Source organism: Camelina sativa, chromosome 16, assembly GCF_030686135.1.
Source record: "Camelina sativa cultivar CO46 ecotype springtype chromosome 16, ASM3068613v1".
Lineage (NCBI taxonomy): Eukaryota > Viridiplantae > Streptophyta > Magnoliopsida > Brassicales > Brassicaceae > Camelina > Camelina sativa.
This window is the reverse complement of record NC_141895.1, coordinates 4,551,913-4,576,475: the sequence shown is the minus strand read 5'-3', so window position 1 is coordinate 4,576,475 and position 24,563 is coordinate 4,551,913. Positions and strand designations below refer to the sequence as shown.

The window sequence follows — 24,563 nt, the reverse complement described above, 5'->3', positions numbered from 1 at the left end:
GGATGCTTTTTATAACCAAAATCGTTGACTAGTCAAGGTCAAAGTAAACGCAAAACTATATTCGAAACTTTCATATCCATTATTTTTTTATTATTTCAGTAGTTCTTTTCTTTCTAGATGATATAGAAAATGAGAATTGGGCAATATCGCTATTAATATTATCTAAACAGTCCAAATTTAAACCTTAAAGTCTTAATTCCTAGTTTTATAATCCTAAAAGTTAAATTTAAACCATCAATTCTATACTGAGCTGCAGAAAATTATTTAAATTTCAGGATTTACATCTAAAGATAAATATCAGAATTAATGTAACAAATAATGAAATTCACTAAACAACATTCAACAAACTGTTGCTTGTCCAACTTGTGCCAGTTTTTTTCGTTTGTGGATGATATTGAAATGAAAATTGGACTTGGGCAATATGGCCGCAACGTTATTAATAATTACGAAAACGACTTATATAACAAAGAGATTTTATGTAATAACTAGATTTAATATAAGAGTTGGGTAAATTTCTAAAATTTACAGAATAGTTAAAATTCAAACTTCTAAGTTCTAACTCTTCATTTAAACACTTAACCCTAAAAAATAAACCTAAACCCTAAACCTAAACAATTTTTAGTGTCTTAAACAATTCTTATGTTCATATACGTATTTTAAAATATTTTTATAGTTAGAATTTATTTTTTGTTTTATTTTTATCTTCTTACTTTTTAAAATATTAATTATTCAATTTTTATTTTTTACAATTATCTTTTATTTTACACAAATTTTTATTCGATAACAAAAAAAAAACAAAAATTTTATTCGAACAATTAAAACTAAACTTTACGTAAGCAGATATCAATACTAGTGCATCTAGTATAATATAAATTCTCTCTATTGATTAATAGTCAGTGTATGTACCTTTCGTTAAACTATAGATGGATCCACACTCCATTGATACAACCCCTGCAACTGAGGAAATAAAGATGATGCTTCCAAATTTAGAAGCTTTAAGGAGAGGATGTGAAAGTTGGCTAAGATGATAAGCAGATTCCAAGTTTGTTGACATATGGATGGAGAAATCGTGTGACACATATTCAATTGTTGGCTTTGTACGAACCATGCCAACGTTGTTAACCTATGTTGAACAAAGATAAATCTATTATCTATATGTACTTAGTAAGTATATTTCCTATACGAGAATATGCTTAGTTTCTTTAAGGTAAGATTAACTCACAAGAATGTTCAGCTTGCCATCAAACATCTTTGAGACGGTTTGCATAAGTGTTTCCCTTACAGAATGAGAGGATACATCACAGATTGAACCGCTAACTTGAAACCCTTTCTTTTTCCATTCACTTAAACTTTGATTGAGGATTGTTTCAGATATATCGCATACATAGATTCTAGCTCCAAGACCAGCTAGCTCCTCTACGATAGAATGCCTACATCATTCCCAAAGTATATATATTATTAAAATCAAATATTTTATATGTAAAATAATTTTTTATTAAATTATATATGAACATGATATTATTTATATATGCCTTGGAAAGAATTTTAATATATACATTTTTAAGTTTATAATTATGAAATGTGCATGTTAAAAAAGGACAATTTTCACAAATTGCATAAAAATAAGTTTTCATTTTAAATTTATCACATCATTTCTAAAATTTTAAAAGTACTAAAATAGCATCATACTTTTAATCTAATACTCTAAATACTAAATCATATCTCTTCAAAATTATATCCTAAATGTAAAATAAAAATTCAAACCAAAAAAAAATATAGATAACCATTGGAAATGGTGTAAGCTTTTTTTTGGCATAATGATAGATGTAGCAAAGGTTACAGGAAAATAGATATGATATATGATTGGTAAGTCAAACAATACCAATGCGATATAAAAGTAGTCTTGCTTTTGTATAGGTTAATCTACTTGTTAATTTATACCACTTTTAACGATCGACATATATCTATGATGAAAGTATTGAGATTATAATATCTACAGATATATATATATATATATATATATATATATATATATTAAATGTTTACAATAGGTCTCTTTAATGTAACTGAAACCAAATAAATTTATGATAGACTATTTAAAAAATATAGAAGATTTTCTAATATATATATATATATATACATATATCACATTATATTCAATAATCATATATAAAGTATTAAAGACACAACTCAAATTTGTATTTAATAGTATTCTATAAGTTACAGTTTGACTGTCTTTAAAACATATGTACTAAAAAAATGGTATCATAACATAATTGTTTTATCTCCCCCATGAAATAACAGAAAACAATAGTTGCAAAATTAATTTATTTTTAATTATACTATTTATTTTAAAATAATTAGAAATAGAGACAATTTATAGAAGAAAAACATATTTATATTAAATTTGACACACTTTTATTTTCATGAATTTTATAAAAAAATTAGTTAGACTTAGCTTAGAGTATAAATTTTTTGTTTTGTGATATCATATCAATAAATTATTTTAAAATTGACTTATCATATTATAAAATTATTTGTTGTAAACTATTACTTTTATATATGAAAATAAAATTAATATATAAGACAACATAATTTATCTATCAAAGTAAGGTCTTACACCTTTTTTTTCTTAGAATACTTATCAGTTTTTTTGTTTCCAAAAAAAACAAATTATAAATAAACTAATTTATCTTAATTATTTAACGAACAGACAAAATTGAATTAATTTTGCTGTAAATAATTGTCCTATTACTATAACGAACAGACAAAATTATACTATTTATATTAAATGATTAGAAATAGAGACAATATATAGAAAATAAAAAATATATATTAAATTTCACACAGTTTTCTTTTCAATGGTTTTTTTATAAAACTGCTTAAACTTATATTATAAGATATTTGTTTTGTGATATCGTTTTAATAAATTATTTTAAAATTGACTTATCATATATAAAAATATTTTTTTGTTAACTATTACTTTTAGATGATGACAATAAAATTAATATATATGACAATATAAAATTATCTATTAAAATAATTAAAGTTTTTTATTTTCCAAAAAAGAAAAAAATATAATTTATCTTAACTATTTAACGAAAACACCATATATAGTTGACTTTGCTATAAGTAATGGTCTTATTACTATATACTGTTTAAATAATTTCAACAATATATTGTAATCAAAAATATTTAGTAATATGTACTTTAACTTTCCTTTTTTCATGACCCTTCTATATAACAATATATAATATATATATATTATAAATTATAGTTGAATAGTAGTATTATGAATATTATTTTCATCTGTAAATGTCATATATAATTGATTAGAAATTTCATTTTTTTAATTTTAAGTTAATAATGCATACATAATACGTAAACTATGCATCAGGTGAACTACTATTTAGTATATATATATAACAACGTCTTAATAAAATCCAGAACAATGGGTCACAAATATGATATAGCTAGAGATTAGATAGACCAACCCAATTCCGATGCCTCCACCAGTTACAAGAGCAGTGATACCTTGAAGACTCCATATTTTATCCATTTTTTTTGTTTGTGCCTATGAGTATCAATGACTAGAGATATAAGTATATAACACATGTTATATAGAGACATATAAAATAATAGAATACTAGCTGGTGACCTTTCGGAGAGCGGATACGTACATGATGCGGCAATTAAAGAAAAATGTCAATGACGCAAAATAAAAAGAAATTATATCAAAAGGAAATAAATTTAAATTTGGTAAAGATAAATTAAGTAAATTATTTAAACAAAAAAAATAGTATTCTGATTTATACTCGTGTAAATGTTTCAAAATAAATGAATTTCTTGTCTGTGTTATATTATTTTTATGTGAATGTCGAATTGCTCTGTGTATGATTTGAGTGTTAGATGTTTGTTATGTTATGACGTAATAAAAATACTCTAATGAAAGTTGAACAAGATTACTAAAAGTAAAAATAAAAAGACTCTAATGAAAGTTGAACAAGATTACTAAAAAGAGTAAGGTTCCGTGTAAGATAGGCATCACGTTTGATAATTATTTAAATAAAAGGTATAACGTATATATATTTAGAATTTTTGCACGTACTTTTAAAAAAGTTAGGTGAATATTCGACTTTTCTTTTTTTAACTCATAATCAATTAAAATTTAAATTAGGTGAATAATATTCGACTTATTGATATATCTATATTTTAAATGGCCAAAGAATTATAACCTTGATTGGTTTATCTATATTTATTTAATATTAATAAAAATATATAAAAAAAAGACAAATAGAATAGAGCACAAAAGACAAACTACTCACATTCTCTACTTCAGCAGAAAATGTCAGATTTTCGATGAGATTTGACGTAAAAAAACAAAGTACATACTTTTTTTTCTATACATTTTTTTTTAACTCACATCGTAAAGGTTTCTTAGGTCCAAAAACTAATCTTTTGGGGCGGGGTGAACAACGTGGCCAATGCTACTCGAACTCAGGTGACAAAAGTTTTCTCCATTTACCATTAAACCAAGACGACTTGGTTTATAGTTTCTTTATAACATGTATTAATTAACTCTACCATAAACTTCTCAACCTATATGTTCTTAACTTTCATTCCTTTTGTAGACGTTAATTAGTTTCTTATTGTCTTTAATTTACTTAGAAAGTAGGACTGATCTGTATTTGTAAAATAATTGATATTTGTTATTTTTAATCAAATTATAAAGTTTTATATATTTTTTTTTTATCCCCAAACATTTACAGTATCAGTTGAATTTGAAAAAAATTATAAGTATGTATATTTTATTAAGAATTACTGAAAAATTAATTTATTAAAATTTAATATATATTATTTAGTTTCAATAAGAAATAATTTTGGGTTTCAGTTATAAATTCAGATTCAATTATTATAATCATGATGAATATTAGAGTATTTTTCAATTACCATATTTTATTATTAATGATAGAAATTAAAAAATATTAGGATATCGATGAATGTCCATATACAGAAAAACTACTATAATTAATGATGATCTGAATCATTGTATTGGGCTATATATTTCAATTTTGACCCAATTCGTAAAGATGCAACAAAAATATTCTTCAAAAATGTTAAGATAGATATTTATTGTTAATGATAAATATTAAAAATATTAGGATCTCAATGAATGACCATATATAAAAAAAAACTAATGTAATTAATAAATTTATCTGAACTATTGAATTGGGTTATATATTTCAATTTTGACCGACTTGTAAAAATGTACTTCAAAAATTAATATTATATATGATACAATATGCATTTTAGTTGTGTCAAAATATAGAAACCTTGCATTTGTGTAGAGTAAACTGAAAAGATAATATTTTTGTGAAGATTTCTTGTTGTTAAGAAAGAAAGAAAAAGTAAAACTACGAAGAAAATTTGTAGAAAGCTTGAGAGGACTTCGAAGAGAAAGTTTTGATTTTTGGATTTTGGGATGAATTATGAAGTAATAGATCAGAAGGGGTTTTTGAGCCCTCATATTATTAACACTTAGAGCACCTCCTTTTGACAAAGGCTTGCTTGTACATGTTTTACATTCACCATAGCCATATTGTGGGTGCCTATTAAAGTTTTCGAACATATTCACTATTTATTTAATATAGTTTCAAATGGATCAATTTATTATAGCTCTTGTACGTTGTGTTCGTCACCAACACACACAAGTCTCGGCTCAAGCATGTGGCTTATAGGAGAAACCATTGACAGTGAGACCCCCATCAACACAAATGGTCTGACCAGTAATATATGAAGCTGCAGGCAGACACAGAAAAGCCACAAGTGATGCAACCTCTTTAGGCTCTCCAGCGCGACCAAGTGGGATTCTACTAAACAAACTGTTCTTGAAATCGGCGTCTTCCAAAGTCTGAATTTTTCACAAGATTGTAAGACATAATAATAAAATGTGTATAATGTTAACTGAAAATTAAAGAAAAAACAAAGAGCTGGAGAGAATCATTAATTACAGGTTGAGCCATTGCAGTATAGATAAAATTAGGAGCAACCGAGTTGGCTCGTATGCTATCTCTTGCCCATTCACACGCCAAAGTTCTTGCCAGTTGATTCAAAGCTCCTTCAAATACCAAAACGAAAAAAGATAAACTACGAGACGGTTATGAATCCCAACGAAAACTAAACTTTGTATGAGTGTATAAGCTTCTTAGGACAACCGATCCAGTAATCGTTGAAAATAGCTTTCGGAGTAAGTCGGAGTAAGTCTAGTGGATCATATATGTTTTTAGAAAAAAAAAAAGTATTCCCAAATATCTCAATGCATCAGTTTACTATGTTATAAATCTCAATCTAATCATTCTGACTATTAATTTTGACATACAACACTATCTAAAAGCCTAAAACAACTTAATAACGTAACTCAACATTAAATTCAGTTTTCATCAAACATCATTTAAAAATTATACAGATACATGAAATTCTCTTATATGTTAACCCAACATATAAAGTTAAAGTATTTATATGTTTCGTATATATATATATATATATATATATATATATATTATTCACAATACTATTACGTACATAGTATAATTGAGAATCACTATATTGATTAATATTTAGTCAGTCTATATGTACCTTTCGTTAAACTATAGATGGATCCACACTCCATTGATACAACTCCTCCAACAGAGGAAATAAATATGATGCTTCCATATTCAGAAGCTTTAAGGAGAGGATGTGAAAGTTGGCTAAGATGATATGCAGATTCCAGGTTTGTAGTAATATGGAACGAGAAATCGTCTGCCACAAATTCTATTGTTGGCTTTGAACGAACTACACCAACGTTGTTCACCTATGTTGAACAAAAATGAGTTACAAAATAATCCTACATGTAAAACTACTTTTAATAGGTATATTTTTCCTATATGAGAATATGCTTACTTTGTTATCGATATATATGTATATATATAGTCTAGAAAAGTAAGATTAACTTACAAGGATGTTCAGCTTGCCATCAAACATCCTTGAGACGGTTTGCATAAGTGTTTCTCTCTCGGAATGAGAGGATACATCACATATTGAACCACTCACTTGAAATCCTTTATTTTCCCATTCGCTTAAACTTTGATTCATTAGTGTTTCAGATATATCGCATACATGGATTCTAGCTCCAAAACTAGCTAGCTCTTCTACTATAGCATGCCTAATCATTCCAAAAACAAGTGAATAGATATATAAAATAGCACTTTGACAAAAAAAAGATATAAAACAACATCTTAAATGTAAATCCAGAACAATGGGTCAAAAATATGGTATAGCTAAAGAGAAGAGAGACAAACCCGATTCCGCTGGCTCCACCAGTTACAAGAGCTGTCATACCTTGAAGACTCCATCTTTTATCCATCATTTCTTATGTACCAGGAGGGAGTATCAATTATGTAGCGATAACACATGTTAAATATATATAGAGTTAAATTAGATAAAATAATACAGTACTTGATATTGGGACGAGGCCAAACTAAAACTAAACTAAAATTTGATATTGGGATTTAATATCAATATTGTACATACATTTAATTTATGTATTTCAAATAACAAATTCTAACTCATTTTTTATGAAATTTAAAATTTATAAAAAAAATTATTCCGCGTTGTAGCACGAATTACTACCTAGTAGAGTTAAATTAGATAAAATAATACAGTACTATATGACCTTTGGGAGATTGGAAACACTATTAAAGAAAGTTGTGAAATTACTTCAAACCCATTAGAATAAATTTTCATGTTAAAAGAAACTTAGGAGACTTTTAGAAAGTCACTTCAAATCAATTGGAACATAAATTTTATACATGCTAATTAATTAAATATAAATATGTTCAACACATCTATGTACTACGCATATTGTAAAACACATAATAAATAATAGCTCATTATATATTAGTTGTTATGTGCTCATTATATATCTAAGTTATGTGCCAAATGATATATCTTAACTTCAAAAAACTTATTGGTATAAATGTATCATTTATGAATTATCAACATGGTTAAACTATAAAAGAAGACTCAAATGATCGCTAAAAAAAAAGTCTCAAACGAAAGTTGACAAATAGGAAAACAAAGACTGGAAAATCGGGTACCATGCCGAAGGTTCCGTGTATGAAGATGCAACATGTTCTTTTCAACTTTATGCAACTCTTTAAAATTTCATATCAATAAAAATATTTCACAGTTTGGTGATTTTCAAAATTGTTTGGATTTAATACCAATATTGTACATACACTTAGTTTATGTATTTCAAATAACAAATTCTAACTCACTTTTATAAATTTAAAACTTATATACAAATTATCTATTATTCAATGGCAAAATTGTTTTTGGTAAGACTTAATGTTTAATTTATGAAAAGAGTAATACTAACTAAAATGTTGTATTTTTTTTTATGTTTTTTGACGGTTTCAGCCTATACAATACTTCTTCCATTCTTTACTTTATTATAGTAGTCTTCCTGCAAAGTGAAAAAATCATATAATTAATTTTTTATTAGCAGCGAAACAAATACAGTAAATGAAAAGAAAACTTAACTACAACATTAAAGTGAAGAAAATATGTATTTTAGTCATAGAAATCTTAAAGTGCACAAATATAAAAAATTTCAAACATATGAAAAGTTTACAATATTATTATCACTTACACTTCTAAAAAACAATTATGAAATTTAGAGGAGTGTGTATATGGCAAAACAGTTGTTTCAATACTGATTGAAATTTAAAATACTATAAATTTGGTGCTACAACAAGGGTAATAATTATTTTATTATTTTGTTAATACCATCTATATTAAAATATATACATAGTTAAAATGATTAAGTTATGATTATGTAAAAAACAAATTGTCAAGCCGAATCCCACAGGTTAAATACTATGCCGACTAAACACCATTTCATATATAAACAACACAATTATGGATAGTTAAACAAATTACAAACTATTCTACAAAAAAAAAATTGAATATTTTTAAAAATATTTCGAGAGTTTTTTAAAATTATAATTTTTACACTAAACGTAAATAAAAGATTCAAATAGAAAATTCATGTATTTTGTTTAAATGTTTTAGCCAAATTTTTTTTAATAATAGTTGTATAATGGGTAATTATTATAGAGAACCGTTATGAGACTTAAAATTTTTGATAGGACACGAATGGATGAGATGTAACAGAACAGATGTATTGGAATGGGAAGAGACTAAACTAAAACTAAACTAAATTTTAATATTGGGATTTAATTACCAATATTATACATACATTTAAATTATGTATTTCAAATAACAAATTAATTCACTTTTACGAATTTAATTTATAAAAAAAAATATTCCCCCACTAGCAGGGATTACTAAATTAGCTAAAATAATACTAAATGACCTTTGGGTGATTGGAGACACTACTAAAGAAAGTTGTGAAATTACTTCAAACCATTAGAATAAATTTTCATGTTAAAAGAAACTTAGGAGACTTTTAAAGAGTTACTTCAAATCAATTGGAACATAAATTTTATATATGCTAAGTAATTAAATATAAATATGTTCAACACATCTATGTACTACACATATTGTAAAACACATAATAAATAATAGCTCATTATGTATTAGTGGTTATGTGCTCATTATATATCTAAGTTACGTGCCAAATGATATATCTTAACTTCAAAAAACTTATTGGTATAGATGTATCATCTATGAATTATCAACATGGTTGAACTATAAAGGAAGACTCAAATGATCGCTAAAAAAAAAAGACTCAAATGATCGCTAAAAAAAAAGACTCAAACGAAAGTTGACAAATAGAAAACAAAGACTGGAAAATCGTGTACCATGCCGAAGGTTCCGTGTATGAAGATGCAACATGTTCTTTTCAACTTTGTCCAACTCTCTTTCTTTATAATTTCATATCAATAAAAATATTTCACAGTTTGGTGTTTCTTAAAAATTGTATTCCTTCCTTTGTTTTTCTTGATAATTAAAGCTTTAGTGAACTATAATGTATTAGGCACATGTAGTGTCAACGTTGTCATGTTTTCTAAAACATGTGGCCCTGTTCTTTCCTAAACGCTGCGACAGCGGCAGCGACGGAGTTAAACGACGTGTCACGAAAAGTAGAAATAAATTAAACGATAACGGAGCTTAAAAATAATTGTTTCAGTTGAGTCGCTGAAGGCAGAAAATGAGTCGCGACGACATCATATAAGTCGCTGAAATTAACAGCGAAAGTTCCGTCATCATCTTCGTTCCTTTTCTGCGACCATTTTTCTCTCACTACTGTGTTTTCCTCTCTCTCCCAAAACTGTAAATCTTCTATTTTGTTGGTGTCGCAGCGTTTGGGAAAAGAACATGGCCATAGTTTTTTTATTGTCTCAGTTTACTTAGAAATATGTCTTGTACTTCTAGTCTTCTAGTCGACCCATCTTGTCAAACAAACAAAAAATTACGTCATGAAATGATTTCTTCTCCCTTATTTTTGTGAGTTGGTTTGATGCGTAACACTGAACACTTCAAACGTGGCTTTGCTATCATGGTCCAATCAGTCATATACTCATATTAATAGCACTAATTTCGAGAGAAACAATTCATCTAAGAATATTGGACGTTGTTAACGTATACAAATACTTCGGGAAGACTAGCTCATAGGTTTCGAACAATAACAATCAAAATACAATATACGAAACAAGAAAATTTAATGGAGGCTTATTACTGGCCAATGCGAGCGAACACCTTATAACTAGGAAGACTTAATTGAATCATGAGATATTGTGCTCCTAGAAAGAAAGGAGGAAATAACGCACGTTTTGCTACAACATAAAAAAACAAAAGGAGTTCAAACACTTAATCTTGATATTTCAGGTTTTGGTCTTTTCGCTTGGTTTGGTCAATGGTTAATGTCTCATCACACACCATTTCTTCTTCACAGCTTTGCTGCGATTGATGAAGCACGCAAGTTGTTCCTTGGCGGAAACTTTAGATCCTCCAATCCCTCCAATCTCTCAAAGTACTGATCTACCATTCTATCATTGATGTCCTCCAGTCGCCTTGGCTCCCACTATATATTTCAGCAATACATCAACAATATTTTGTACATATTATTTTCAAAAAAAAAAAAAATATATATTTTGTACATATAAATATTTAAAAAAAAAAAAAATAAAGAAATTTATTAAACCTTTGGGTTCTTATCTTTGTCCACCAGTATGGCTCTACACCCCTATATAAGTAAGACACCTTATAATTACGTCTATAGAAGACAATATGACAAAATGAAGATATATATACAATCGGAAAATCCAACAAAACCTCCACTACGTCTTTGCTTAAATCTCCCTTCATCACATGACACACCATTCTATACTCACGAATAAGGCAGTGCCCCACCCCCTGTAGTCTTCCTTCTCTTATCTGAAATATATAAATACACTCAGCTTTTTCTCATTATATTGCATGTAGCACATTTTGGGAACTAACCGATCTAAGAGATATTTTAAGGCTTGATGGTGAAGCCTTCTTCAATGCTTGAGTGGTAGAGGAGATCCAGTCATCTGGTCTCTGAGTAAATTCTCTCTCCTAACCAATTCATATATGAGGGTAGAGTGCAAATGTGCAATGTTAAAGGTAACTCAGTGAACTCATGATCATCGAAAGCAATCATTTCCTATATCATAATGAAAAAATTACAAGTGCAGATATGATATCCTCCACTGTTCTTCTCGAGAAGCACCTATCAATGACATCTAACCTGCGTAAAGAAACAACTTTTGTATTAAAGATCTATCACATGGATGCTATAAAGGGCGACTGAAAGCTGATACCAATACATGGTTGAAATTAGCAAAACATGTAACGTACTCATAACCAATAATTTATAATATTTGTTTTTCACATTACTTAGAATTCTTGTGATGATGGCATGAGAAAAGTTCTTAGGAAAAAAAAGATACACTTGCCTGTGGTAAGCACTGTTCTGTTTGACGTGCGGACGCTCAGTGTATGCATCAAGAATTGTTGAGGCAAAGCTTGGATCACTTGAACCAACTGTACAAAGATCTTCTTCTAGTGAAGTTAACCTCTGTGGAAAGTAGTACCTTACTAAGTAACGATCCTTGGCAAAGCAAATAGTGTTTTTACAATTTAGCTATAAAGAAACATTTGAAGTATATATATATATATATATATATATATATATATATATATATATTGTCTTTCAGAATGTCGGAGGAAATTTTTGACTTGCCATCCATTACACTTATATAAGTGAAAACAGTCAACACAAACCATTAACCCGAAGAAGATAAGCACCCCGAACAGATTGTTCCAAAGACATATAACTATAGTGCAAGATACGTTTGAAATACCTCAAATAGTCCTTGGCAAAAAAAATGGCAGTCAAATTAAACGATAGAAAATTATTAATTTGTTCAATGCAATGTGCAAGTTCAACTAAAATCCCATTTGCATCACCAGCCGTCATAGTATCCAATAGCTAGTTCGAAAAAGAAAAAAAAAATGCTAGAGACCAGATTACAAAAAAAATTATGGTTATTTTTTATAGTTTGGAACAAGTTTCTTAATACTACATATATAATAATATCATGTAGTAATTAAGTCTATAATAATATAAAATAAAAATACAATATTACATACTGAAAAGGAAGAACTACTAAAAGTCTACAACGAAGAAACTTTGGTTACGTTGAGGCAGAGCCGTGGTTCATATGTAAAGGCATATTAATCTGCCCTAGGCCACCAAAAAGTTATCAAATTAAAGGCCACATTAAGTTTTGCTCCGTGTTTACTTTAAATTTTACAGGAGCCCTACTTTTAGCCTAAACATGGGAAATTAAATACTAATGATGTAAGAAAGGGATTTCATACCGTTGAGGGCACAAAATGAGTTGCAAGGCCACAAGCAAGCATTTCGGCTCCATCTAACCTAGCTCCTGTGAGGCCAACATACTCTCCTGGTATAAATTCAAGAACAAGACATGAAAGATGAGAGGGCTAGATATAGGCTCGAGTTTTGTCGACATGCAAAACATATTAATGACTTTCGTTACCAAAAAAGCCAGGGAGCCTGGACAAGAAATAGGAGGCTCCTACATCTGGTAAGAGCCCAAGAGCTGTCTCAGGCATGGCAAAAACCTAGGAGAATCTCATAAAATATGGAAGTGACATGAGCATATTTGAGAATTGAGATCGATATCTATCATGCCTGGACATGTTTAAGAAAACTCTACGTACCGTGTTCTCAGTTGCAATCCGAAATCGACCATGGATGGAGACACCAGCTCCAGCTCCCATGACAATACCATTCAAAATCGAAACCTATAATTAATGTCGAAACGGTATGGAAACTGAATGAATGAGCTTACACACTCTGTGTAATTAAATTCACTAAAAGGACAGTATGTATGCTGAGACCTGAGCTTTGCTATACGTGGCCAGAACATAGTTGAGCGTGTATTGGTCTGCGAAAAAAGGGGCACCAAGTCTCCATTTGCCTAGTCCATGTAGTATTGAGAAAGAGTGTGTGTAGAAATAAGCACAAGGAAACTGGAAACATAAAAATGGTTATGGGAGGGTGATATTGACTTATACCTTGTATGACGTAACTAAGAAGAGGTGGAATGTCGCCACCAGCACAAAAGGCTCTTCCCTGACCCTTTAGGATGACAAGTGTCACACTAGGATCCTCCTCATATGCACGGAATAGTTGCAGCAAACGGGAGATCTAGAAAAGATTGGTTCAAACCAATTATATATATATATATATATATATATATATAACTAGCTAGTATACACAAAATGGAGGAATAAACAACAATAGGAAGAATTCAATACCATGTTAGAGGACAGAGCATTCAGCTGCCTGGGTCTGTTTAATGTCAAGATTCTAACACTTGATTTTTCTTCCACCAAAATCTGTGATCAATATTGATTGAGAAAGAGAGAAGAGCTGATCATCGAGTGTAGTTAAGAGGAGAAACCAGACCTGAGAGTGAGAGGCCATCTCGGCGGACGACGTTGTAATCTTCTTCCCTTTTTTCTTGCGCGGAAAAATTTATACCAGAACAGCTAGGAGATTCAAGATAGATGAAGTTCTATCTTACTTATGGTTAAGTCAACTTTAAATGTTTTTTTTGTTGATTAATGAAAACTGATTGTTAGCAGGATGGTGAAGTGTACAAATTAATAAACATATGACTACACATTTAAACTAAATAAATGCATCAGTACCTACACGAATTATTAAATTTGTATGGTGACACATATATAAACAAACATATATTATGTGACCAACACAATAACCACTAGTTATTATTTTTCGATTTAACTCGATATTTCCAATAGATGTTGTGTCATTTGTGAGAGGGATGTGATTTTAACTTAAGCACTAGTCCTTTCTTTTTAATGTCTATTTAATCGACAAAAAATTCATGTGATATATAAGCAATTAGATTCATTGTGTTTTACAATTTTCTCATCGTTTTCGTCTTCTGTATTGATTTTGGTACCAAAAGATAAAATATGATAGTTATTATGGTGTTGGACACAAAACTTATACATGTCATCAAGAAAATTCATACTGTCGTATGGGTACTAATACACTAAATTAATCTATATATATATGTGACCATGTGCTGTGTTATATTTTGTATAACTTACATTGTATTAAAATTATGTACATGACCCCAGGCGGGAAAATAGGATGTCTGTATAGCAGTAATACCTATATGTTAAACTTGGATTTGTGAAACTATGATAAGATGAGCTATCAAGATTTTTACATTTTTGTTGATGCTGCCATCAACGTAAGTATTATTTTTGTTTCCATATTCAACGTCAATGGATATATATCACTATATCAGTTTGCTAATGTTTCTCTTTTTATTTTATTTTTCACACAAACTTTTGGCATCAAAGTAAGCATATAGACCTACCTTTCAGATGGATCACCCCAATGGAAGTAAAGTGACTACAAGGATCTGAATTTGGTTCAAAACTTGAGAGATATACTTTTGATGAAGATAACAAATCATGGTTCGCTAACAAAAGGTTTTTTCTTTCCTTCCAATATCTCTATTGATATCTTAATTAATAATTGAGTTGATAACTTTTTAGAGATTCAATGAATTTAATAAAAATAAATGAAAGCTTGATATACATGTGAAGCCTATGCTAATAAACCTCATGGCTTTTCCATACCCTGTAGGTCAGTTGCGTACATGAAAAAATAAAGGAACGTGTAGATGGAGTTGTGTCTCTCGTAATATATATATATACGCATATATAGCAAAAGAATCAAAGAAGTGAAAAATGAGATGACAAATGGATGACTTAATTTCTTCTTTCTTTTTTGACAATGACTTATATTAAGAATTTAGAAAACTTGAATGAGCATTCATCCATTGTTTTACCATTTGAGATGAAAAAATTAGAAAAACGATTTAGTTCATTTAACTAAAAAATTAGAAAAATAAACAAACTGTAAAACAATTTTTTATTCAATATTTTGTTTCAGTTATTCATCCGCATGCAACCATCCACATGTGTAAAAACGAATAGTGCATAGACTAGTAACATGGTCAGAGGAATACTCAAATGATCGTTAAACAAAATAAAGACTCGAATTTTAATAACATAAAAAAATAAAGAGAAGACTCCAATGAAAGTTGACAATGCACTATAAGAAAACAGGCAATTTACGACTGCACTTATAGTCGTTTAATAGTCGTTAAATAAAAAATTACGATTACGTTACGACTAATTATTATTGTCGTAACACGTTAGTCGGTAAGAAATTCAGTCGTAAATTAGTCTGTAAATAGCGACTCCTTTACGACTAATACACGTAGTTGTAAATTTAGTCGTAATGTAGTCGTAACATTTTACGACTGTTTGGTGACCATGTTACGATTAATAAAAGTGTGAGCAGTCGTAGTGTACATGTAGTCGTAAGTTAGTCAGTAAACATTTACGACTATTTGATGACATTTTAACGATTAATGCGATGTGAACGAGATTAGTTTGGGAATAGTTGTGATATAGTCGTTAAAATGTAGCGACTACGTGGCTACTACGTGACAACTATTTGACGATTGTGTTGCGACTATTTGACGACTGTGTTGCGACTATGTAAAGCCAGATTTAATGACTATTTGAAGATTATAGGGGTTAAAAACCAGAATCTTTTTATTTTTGTTTTGTTTATAATTCTAATTTATAATCAAAGAAAGCCCTAAAATTTGCATTTTTAATAACCAAAAGTTAACCATAATTGTAATTAGTACACCACATTATCAATAACAAAAAAAGAGAACCATATTTATAACAACCAAAAGAGAGAACCAGAATGATAAATCCTAAAACTATGATTCTCTTAAGTGACAAGGAACAACACATCATCCCAAAGTGTCAAGTTCATTAGAGTAAGAAATAAAGAGAGATAAGTAGCCTAAGAATTAACCTAAGGAGGAGATGCTCTTTATGTAGGATGGTCGATGGATGCATCACTTGATTCAGACTCATGGAATTCGACAAAGGTCGGATCAAGTTTGCTCATGAACTTTTCCAAGCGCTCTATCTTCTTCTGTTGCTCAGCCACAACTTTGGAATGTTCTGCTTCACGAGCAGCAATCTCAACATCACGTTTTGTATTATAGGCAACTTGTTATTCAATGATACGATGAGTTTCCTTCATTTGCTCTTGCAATGCTACAAACGATGACGACTGTCCTTGTTGATGATAGATGTTGCCATTGAGAAGATCCTGAAGATGATCCTTGAGGCTTCCGAGCCCAAAAATATTACCTCGTGAATCCTTCTCAGTGGACTGAGAAAAGAAAAGGTGAAACTGTAAGTAGAGAATATGAAAGTTGAAGACTCTTTAAATATAGATTGTGAGAAATGTAACTTCACCTGAAGAAAGATGGCGGTATAATCTTCTGCTGTGAGCTCCTGAACTCGTGAAGGATCTGACTCCATCTCAGATAAGCTTAGCTTGTAAGTTTTTCTCATAAGTTGTAAAGATCTTCTAGGCCTTGTGATCGACATACATACCATCTGGCTTTGTATGAGTCTCTTTGAAAACCTCACCAAGACTCACTGGTCTCCCAAGTTTTTCTTCTTGGAATATTACAAAAACAAAGAAAAGAGTTAAGACATAAGTTTAAGTAAGGTGTAAGAAGAAAACATAAGTTATTCACCAAGCCTTGTTTGACTTGTTGATACGACGTTGGCCCAGATAAGTGCATGTGAGGACCGAGACCATTACGGTCTGACATGCGAGCATTGGAATAGATTCGACTCCTTTTCTGTGCTTCTTCAGTATCCCACTGAGCAACCATTATTTTCCACATGTCACCCTTGATCCATTTAGGTCGCACTCGACTTATCCTAGCGTCGCTAACCATGTTTTTCATCCGTCGTTGGCATATCTCATAGAAATACTCTTGCACTGTCCCTGTTATCAAAGGATCCCAAGTGTGTCTTTTCTAGGAAAAAAGGAAAATAGAATTAAGTTAGTGAAAAACAACTTAATTAAAACCTAGCTATGAAGAAAACCTCAGAACATAAAACTATACCGCAAATTCAATGAAGTATCTTTCTCGTCTCTCCGGAGGCACACATGACCAATTGTAGTATGGACCATCAAATTTGTTTGTAAAAACTTTAGTAATCTTCCGAACCAGTGCTGATTTAGCATCACGAGTAAACCTCATATAACATAAGAATAAGAATCAAGTCAGTTTGAGAACCAACTAACTAGAACATGGTTGTAAGTCTTTCGACCAATAACAGACATGAAACACTAAGTCTTTCGACAACAAAAATCAACCAACTAACTAGAACACGGTTGTAAGTCTTTCGACCAATAACAGACATGAAACACTAAGTCTTTCGACAACAAAAATCAACCAACTAACTAGAACAAGGTTGTAAGTCTGAGGCGTAAAATAACAGACATGAAACACTAAGTCGCTTACTACAATCTGATGCAAACCAATAACAGACATGAAACCCTAAGAGTGTTTACTACAAGCAGACAACAAAAATCAACCAACTAACTAGAACACGGTTGTAAAATTATGAAAAAGTAGACATACCAAGTCGTTTCAGGCTTCGGTTCCGGAGAGAGGACGGTGGTGAACTTATGACAGTCCGGCACCATAAGTATCGCGTTTAGAGCCCTCAACGTGTCCTCCTGGAGTTCCGGCAACACTGGATCTGACTCTGCGAAGTTGTTACCTTGAGAAGAAGGATGACTTTGAGCGTGAGAGGCTGCAGTTGGAGATCTTGCAGAATCTTCCAATGGATTCGATTGAACCGAGTGGATTGTTCATAACTTTGGTTGATGACCGAGATGGAGGATCTACACCTACTCGATTCACGGAGTTCTGAAATAGGACCTGCGGTGGTGGATAGTTTCTGACCTGCGGTGTCGCAGATGTCGATAGTTGGGGAGAAACACGTACTTGTTCTTGAGGCGTCTGAGGCGTAGGGTTTTCAGCCGCCGGCGTGAAGTTGTATTGAGGTGGTAGAGGGTTGATTCTTCTCACCTTAGACTGTAGATTAGAGCCACCGGGTCTGAGAGAAGCGTTGGGGGCAACATTTCTCTTGCGTCCATGCTTCTTGACAAGAGGCATCGCCTGCTCTTTTGAGAGATATGGGAGATTGATTTCGGAGATTAGGGTTTCGTGTTTAGAGAGAAATTGGCGAGGAAGATGAAGAACAAGAAAGGTGGAATGATTAGAGATTAGGTTGACGATTAATGTTAGGTCGTGCGTGATGGGCCGTTAATGGACCAAGTAAATGGATTTCATGTTTAATTAACCCAAACATTTTCAATATAGTCGCTTATCAGTCCCTAAGTAGTTGGTATATACACAAACAATTTTATTTAAAAAGGCTGGGCTTGTTTAAGGAGTCCATAATCTGGTCCACCGCGTAATTGTGGTAATTAAACCCAAATATTTTGAACTTAGTCACTTATTTGTCGCTAATCAGTGGCTTAATTTAATCCTTTTAAATCCATATAATTTAGTTTATATATTTTTAAACATAACATTTAATATATGTTACATATAAAACCATGAAATTATATATTTTTACACATAACATTTAATATATATTACATATAAAACCATGTAATTAAATATTTTTAAACATAACATTTAATATATATTACATATTATTTATAGCACAATTCAGTATATATTACATATTGCACAAATTTGACATAAACAAAATTAGGAGGATTCTTCGTCATCTGGTTCTTCATCATCCGAAGATGATAAATTACACAAGAATTCATCTTCAGGTTCCACATCGTCAACGCCGTAATCGAGATTTATTGGGTCTACTCTCTCTTCCAAATTGTCAAGTAAAATATCTTCAATTGTAGTCATCAATACAACATCATCATTTTCGGTTTGCAAAAGAGTCGTCTCTGAACTGTTGACATATTCTCCAGAAATATTTCCCCTCGGATTCACCTTTAGAACATTGAACCATATTTGCTTCGGTTTTTTTATGTATGGATACAGAATATAACACACTTGTTCTGCTTGAGAAGCTGCATTTGCATATTATGAAAGTTACATTTGCATATCAACAATAATGTTTTATTTATAGAAATATATACACATATATATATATATATATACTTACCTAGAATAAATGGTTCGTATTTATTGTACTTTCTTGTTGAAAGTACGTCTATAACACCACCATTGCTGATCCGAGTGCCTCTACCGATAACAGGGTCATACCACTTGCACTTAAAAAGTGTGATTCTCAAATTAACCATCCCCTCATATTGAAGCTCTATGATATCAGTTATGTTTCCGTAGAAATCCGCTGCATCAGATTCATCCGCGTAATTTTCACCCTTAGCACATACCCCATAGTTACATGTGTTTCATCCAACACCGTGATTCTCTGTATGAAACAAATAGCCTCTTGTAAAATACATTGACCATGTTTTAACCTTGTTCAAAGGTCCATGCACCACTATCTCTTGAACCCAAGTAGGAAATGGCTTTGTGGCGTTCCAGTAAGTAACCTGCATATATATGTATAAAGTTATTTTTAATAATTTTAATAATTATTTTTATATAGCATGAGTATTGTTGTCACACACATATTCTTTAACCCATAAATGATATTTGTCTGCTCTTTTGGTGGAGATTTCCTTCTAGGGAAGTCCTGGATATTTTGCTGAAAGAAGATCCTCGAACATACTTATATACAAGACAAACACAAATATCTGAGAAATCATAGCAGATTATATATAATTTGAGCAATCCCTACTTAATTATATACCTCTCAATTGGCTTAAAATAGTCACAATTTCTTAAAACATATGCGTGTGCGCATTGATAGTCTCGGCTTGAGAGCCATGTTTCATGCATTTCCCCGCTTGGACGACCAACGTGAATAAATATAGAAGGCACTCCATGCACATGATATACAGGGTTTTCACCTTCATCAAATCTTGTTAACCTGACCAAATGATTGAAAATTAAATATCTATTCACACAATATATTCAAATCTTGATAGCATTTACCTTGATTTTGTTTGTATGTTTGCGGCAAAGTAGTGCTCTGAGAAGTATGCAATCTCGTCATTGATATATGATTCAACAATTGATCCTGCTGCATATCTTTTGTCCTTTGCTTTTCCTTTCAATTTTTTAAAAAATCTTTCAAAAGGATACATCCGCCTATATTGGACAGGACCTCCTAATTCAGCTTCGTAAGGGAGATGTATAGGCAGGTGCTCCATCACATCAAAAAAGGATGGTGGAAAGATCTTTTCCAAGTTGCATAGGATTAGAACTATATTCTGTTTTTGAATTTGAAGGCGACTTGGATGCAAAGTCCTAGAACATAAGTCCCGGAAAAATGCTCCAACCCCTACATGATATATTCAAACTTCAATATCACATTAAGAATTATATAAGTACTTCATAAATAAATAGAATTTTGATTTATTAATTAACAAGTACCTGATAACGCAAGGTGGACATTCCTGTGTTGCAGTTCTGCAAAGATAAATGGAAGTAACCGCTCCATGAATACATGGAAATCATGGCTCTTCATGCCTGAAAACTTTCCATTTTCCATATCAACACAACTAGCTAAGTTTGACGAATAACCATCTGGGAATTTAACTGACTGTTTCACACATTCCAATAAGCTTGTTCTGGCTTCGTCTGTCAATGTATATGCCGGGAAAGGTGCTTTACCCCTACTATCAAGATGTAAGTGTGGCCGAGAACAAAACTTCACTAAATCCAATCTTGACATGATGGTGTCTTTTGATTTACCCTTCACACGCATAAGAGTATACATGATGTTGTCCAAAAAATTCTTCTTTGTATGCATCACATCAATATTATGTCGTAGATTGAGGTCCCTCCAGTATGGCAGCTGCCACAATATGCTTTCTTTGTGTCAATTGTGTTGCTTCCCATATCCCGGCATCTTCTTTTCATGACCATTTCCACCAACGTCCTTCATTTTTGGTGGATTAACACCACTCAATCGCTCAGAGTAAATTTGCTCACCGGTCAAAGACTCAGGTGGATACTCTCTATTAGCGTCTTTACCTTTTAAGAAGTATTTTTTATTCCGCCTAAGGGGATGACCATGAGGAAGAAATCTCCGGTGACAATCAAATCAACATGTCTTCCTTCCATTACGTAGATAAAAAGACTTTGTATTGTCCATGCAAACTGGACAAGATAATTTACCATGTCTTGTCCATCCAGATAACATGCCATACGCAGGGAAATCGCTGATCATCCACAATAACACTGCTTTTAGATTAAAATTTTGACTCAAGGACACATCATACGCATCAACTCCAGTAGACCACAACTATTTTAACTCCTCAATAAGAGGTTGGAGAAATATATCGAGACTAGCTCGCGGATGATTTGGCCCAAAATTCAGAATTGTAAGAAACAAATACTCGGTATTCATGCACATACCAGGGGGTAGATTATATGGCGTCAAGATCACAGGCCATAAAGAATGATTTTGAGACATCCCAAATGGACTGAACCCATCGGTACATAATCCAAGATACACGTTGCGGGGTTCTTCGGCAAAACGAGGATTTTGTTCTTGAAAATACCTCCACTCCGCTGCATCAAAAGGATGATTCATTTCTCCCTCCTTTGTTTAGTGCTCGGCATGCCATCTCATTGCTGCTGAAGTCTTGTGGCTTTGATACATTCTCTTCAATCTATCAGCAATAGGCATATACCACATACGACTATATGGTACTTTGGTTCTACGTCGGTCCTCTCGAGGCTTCCATCTTTGTGCACCACAAAACATACATTTATCTTCCTTTTCGTCATCTTTCCAATATATCATACAATTGTTAATACAAACATCAATTGTATGATATGGGAGGCCTAAATTGCGCATCAATTTTTCTGTCTCATAATGTGAACCAGTAGCTTGGTTTCTTTCTGGTAAATAATCAGTCAAAATTTCACAAACCGAATCCACTAACTTTTCACTCATATTATAATCCGCCTTATTTTGCATGACTCTAGCAGCTAGGGATAATTGTGAGTGACCTTCATGACAACCATCATATAATGGATTTTTTGCACTTTCTAACAAGTCGTAGAATTTCTTGGAATGGTTAAGTACCGGTTCCTCGACATTTTGATAACTACCATCTTGATGATAATTATCTTGATGATAATTATCATCTAAACTTATGTTATAACGAAATGCATCATTCACCATATCCACATATCTATCTCCTACCACATTACCCACTTCTTCATTCCCACTTATAAACGTCGGATCTACATAACTCGTTCCTATGCCCATATTAATTTCTTCCCCATGTTTATACCAAACATAATAATCTGCCATAAACCCATTGCAAAAAAGATGATTCTAAATTGTACCCCCCGGAAGACGCCTACCGCTTTTGCACTTATCACAAGGGCAATGAAACTTACCACCATTACTTTGTGCTAAACGCTGACTATTTGCAAAAGCCATGAACTCCTCTACCCCGGTGCTGAACTCTTCCGTGAAATTTCCCGTCACTTCATCAAGCCTATTATACATCCACTCCCGAAAATGACTATAATTAGAACTTCCCGCCATTATTAAAGATCTCTCACTCTCATTTTTTTTTTCTCGATTTTTTTTTCTCACTCTAGATTTTATTTTTCTCACTCTCGATTTTTCCTTTTCTCACTCTCGATTTCTTTCTTATTAATGCTCTTGCTTGTGGTGTGAATGAAATAAGAAACGAAGGTCTGGTATATATAGAGTTTTTTGGCGACTACTTACCGACTATTAAACGACTGTCAAGTGACTCAAACTAACAGTCGCAAAAAAAAACAAAGCTTACCAACCCCACAAATGAATAAAACGTGTTTCTTTTTGGCCGACATGTTTATGATTCACCTCATTAGTCGGCTAGTAGTCGCCAAATGGCCGACTAAGAGTTGTAGTCGTATGTTAGTAGGTAAATTAACGACTGGCCTCAGTAGTCCCTATGTAGTCGCCAAATTAGCTACTATTAGCTGACGAATTTACTTTCTTGTCTTTCAGTCGTAAAGTTGTCGCTAATTAACGACTATTGAACCAACTACTCATTTCAGTCGGTAAAAACCGACTAATTTACGATTAATAGTCAGCAGTTGTAAAATAGTGGTTAAGTGGTCGTTATATAGTCACTAAATTTGGCGACTACGGGTTTAGTCGCCAATCGTAGTTGTAAATGTCCTGTTTTATTGTAGTGATGGAAATAATGAATAAAGAATCCATGTATACCGACGCCACTCGATCTCATCGATTATATTAGGTTATCTTGTTGTATGATTATGAAATGATTACGATTTAAATTGTAATATGTTCAACACATCTATGTACTACACATTGTAAAACACATAATAATAATAGCTCATTATATATTAGTGGTTATGTGCTCATTATATATCTAAGTTATGTGCAAATGATATATCTTAACTCAAAAAACTTATTGGTATAAATATATCATCTATGAATTATCAACATGGTTAAACTATAAAGGAACACTCAAATGATCGTTTCAAAAAAAAAAAGACTCAAACGAAAGTTGACAAATAGAAAAGTGGAAAATCGTGTACCATGCCGAAGGTTCCGTGTATGAAGATGCAACATGGTCTTTTCAACTTTGTGCAACTCTCTTTCTTTATAATTTCATATCAATAAAAATATTTCACAGTTTGGTGTTTCTTAAAAATAGTTATTCCTTCCTTTGTTTTTCTTGATAATTAAAGCTTTAGTGAACTATAATGGTAGTGTCAACGTGCAATTGATGCTAGAGTAGGAATGTGTAAGACATGCCTAACAACCTTCGTCATGATATATTGGTAAATTTTCCCTTGTCTTCTAAAACATATAGTTTTTTATTGTCTTAGTTTCTAGAATCTCACGAAGTAGAACACAAAGATCAAAAGAAAGAACTCTTTTTATTATTAAGGAAAATAACTCAA

The 24,563-nt window shown here is 31.5% G+C and overlaps 2 protein-coding genes and 3 pseudogenes across 3 annotated transcripts; all 5 read right to left on the bottom strand.

The window, feature by feature from the left end:
• Positions 1-886: 886 nt before the first annotated feature.
• On the bottom strand, positions 887-3,559 carry LOC147925121 (tropinone reductase homolog At2g30670 pseudogene; annotated as a pseudogene).
• Positions 3,560-5,500: 1,941 nt separating this feature from the next.
• LOC104749821 (tropinone reductase homolog At2g30670) lies at positions 5,501-7,922 on the bottom strand. 2 transcript variants are annotated; one of them, XM_010471516.3, is made up of 5 exons: positions 7,341-7,922; positions 6,997-7,204; positions 6,637-6,853; positions 6,012-6,118; positions 5,501-5,911 (listed from the first exon to the last, which is right to left on the bottom strand). In XM_010471516.3, exons 1-5 carry the CDS (start codon positions 7,406-7,408, stop codon positions 5,720-5,722), a joined length of 792 nt encoding a protein of 263 aa, XP_010469818.1. In that variant the 5' UTR covers positions 7,409-7,922; the 3' UTR covers positions 5,501-5,719. The 2 variants fall into 2 exon arrangements, with proteins under 2 accessions (XP_010469818.1, XP_087349534.1); XM_087493408.1 differs by having other exon boundaries at positions 6,997-7,246; positions 7,321-7,429.
• Positions 7,923-10,768: 2,846 nt separating this feature from the next.
• LOC104749820 (putative 3-hydroxyisobutyryl-CoA hydrolase 3) lies at positions 10,769-14,281 on the bottom strand. Its single transcript, XM_087493407.1, has 13 exons — positions 14,033-14,281; positions 13,882-13,962; positions 13,639-13,771; positions 13,462-13,541; positions 13,282-13,365; positions 13,098-13,182; positions 12,916-13,001; positions 11,988-12,109; positions 11,719-11,779; positions 11,509-11,607; positions 11,341-11,442; positions 11,210-11,251; positions 10,769-11,089 (listed from the first exon to the last, which is right to left on the bottom strand). The coding sequence occupies exons 1-13, from the start codon at positions 14,048-14,050 to the stop codon at positions 10,955-10,957; spliced, it is 1,128 nt and encodes a 375-aa protein (XP_087349533.1). The 5' UTR covers positions 14,051-14,281; the 3' UTR covers positions 10,769-10,954.
• Positions 14,282-16,525: 2,244 nt separating this feature from the next.
• On the bottom strand, positions 16,526-18,686 carry LOC109129441 (uncharacterized; annotated as a pseudogene).
• Positions 18,687-19,289: 603 nt separating this feature from the next.
• Positions 19,290-20,014, bottom strand: LOC147925120 (uncharacterized; annotated as a pseudogene).
• Positions 20,015-24,563: the final 4,549 nt, after the last annotated feature.

Bases quoted from the DNA above. Each gene is read 5' to 3' on its own strand.
- LOC104749821 (XM_087493408.1), bottom strand. From the start codon at position 7,394: ATGGAGTCTTCAAGGTATGACAGCTCTTGTAACTGGTGGAGCCAGCGG. The intron at 7,247-7,320 runs GCTATACCATAT...TTTTTGTCAAAG, and splicing joins GTTTGTCTCTCTTCTCTTTA to TGCTATTTTATATATCTATT. The intron at 6,119-6,636 runs GTACATATAGAC...TGGTATTTGAAG, and splicing joins CATCTATAGTTTAACGAAAG to GAGCTTTGAATCAACTGGCA.
- LOC104749820 (XM_087493407.1), bottom strand. The intron at 13,542-13,638 runs GTATAAGTCAAT...TACATGGACTAG, and splicing joins TCTTAGTTACGTCATACAAG to GCAAATGGAGACTTGGTGCC. The intron at 13,366-13,461 runs GTCTCAGCATAC...CATTAATTATAG, and splicing joins CCACGTATAGCAAAGCTCAG to GTTTCGATTTTGAATGGTAT.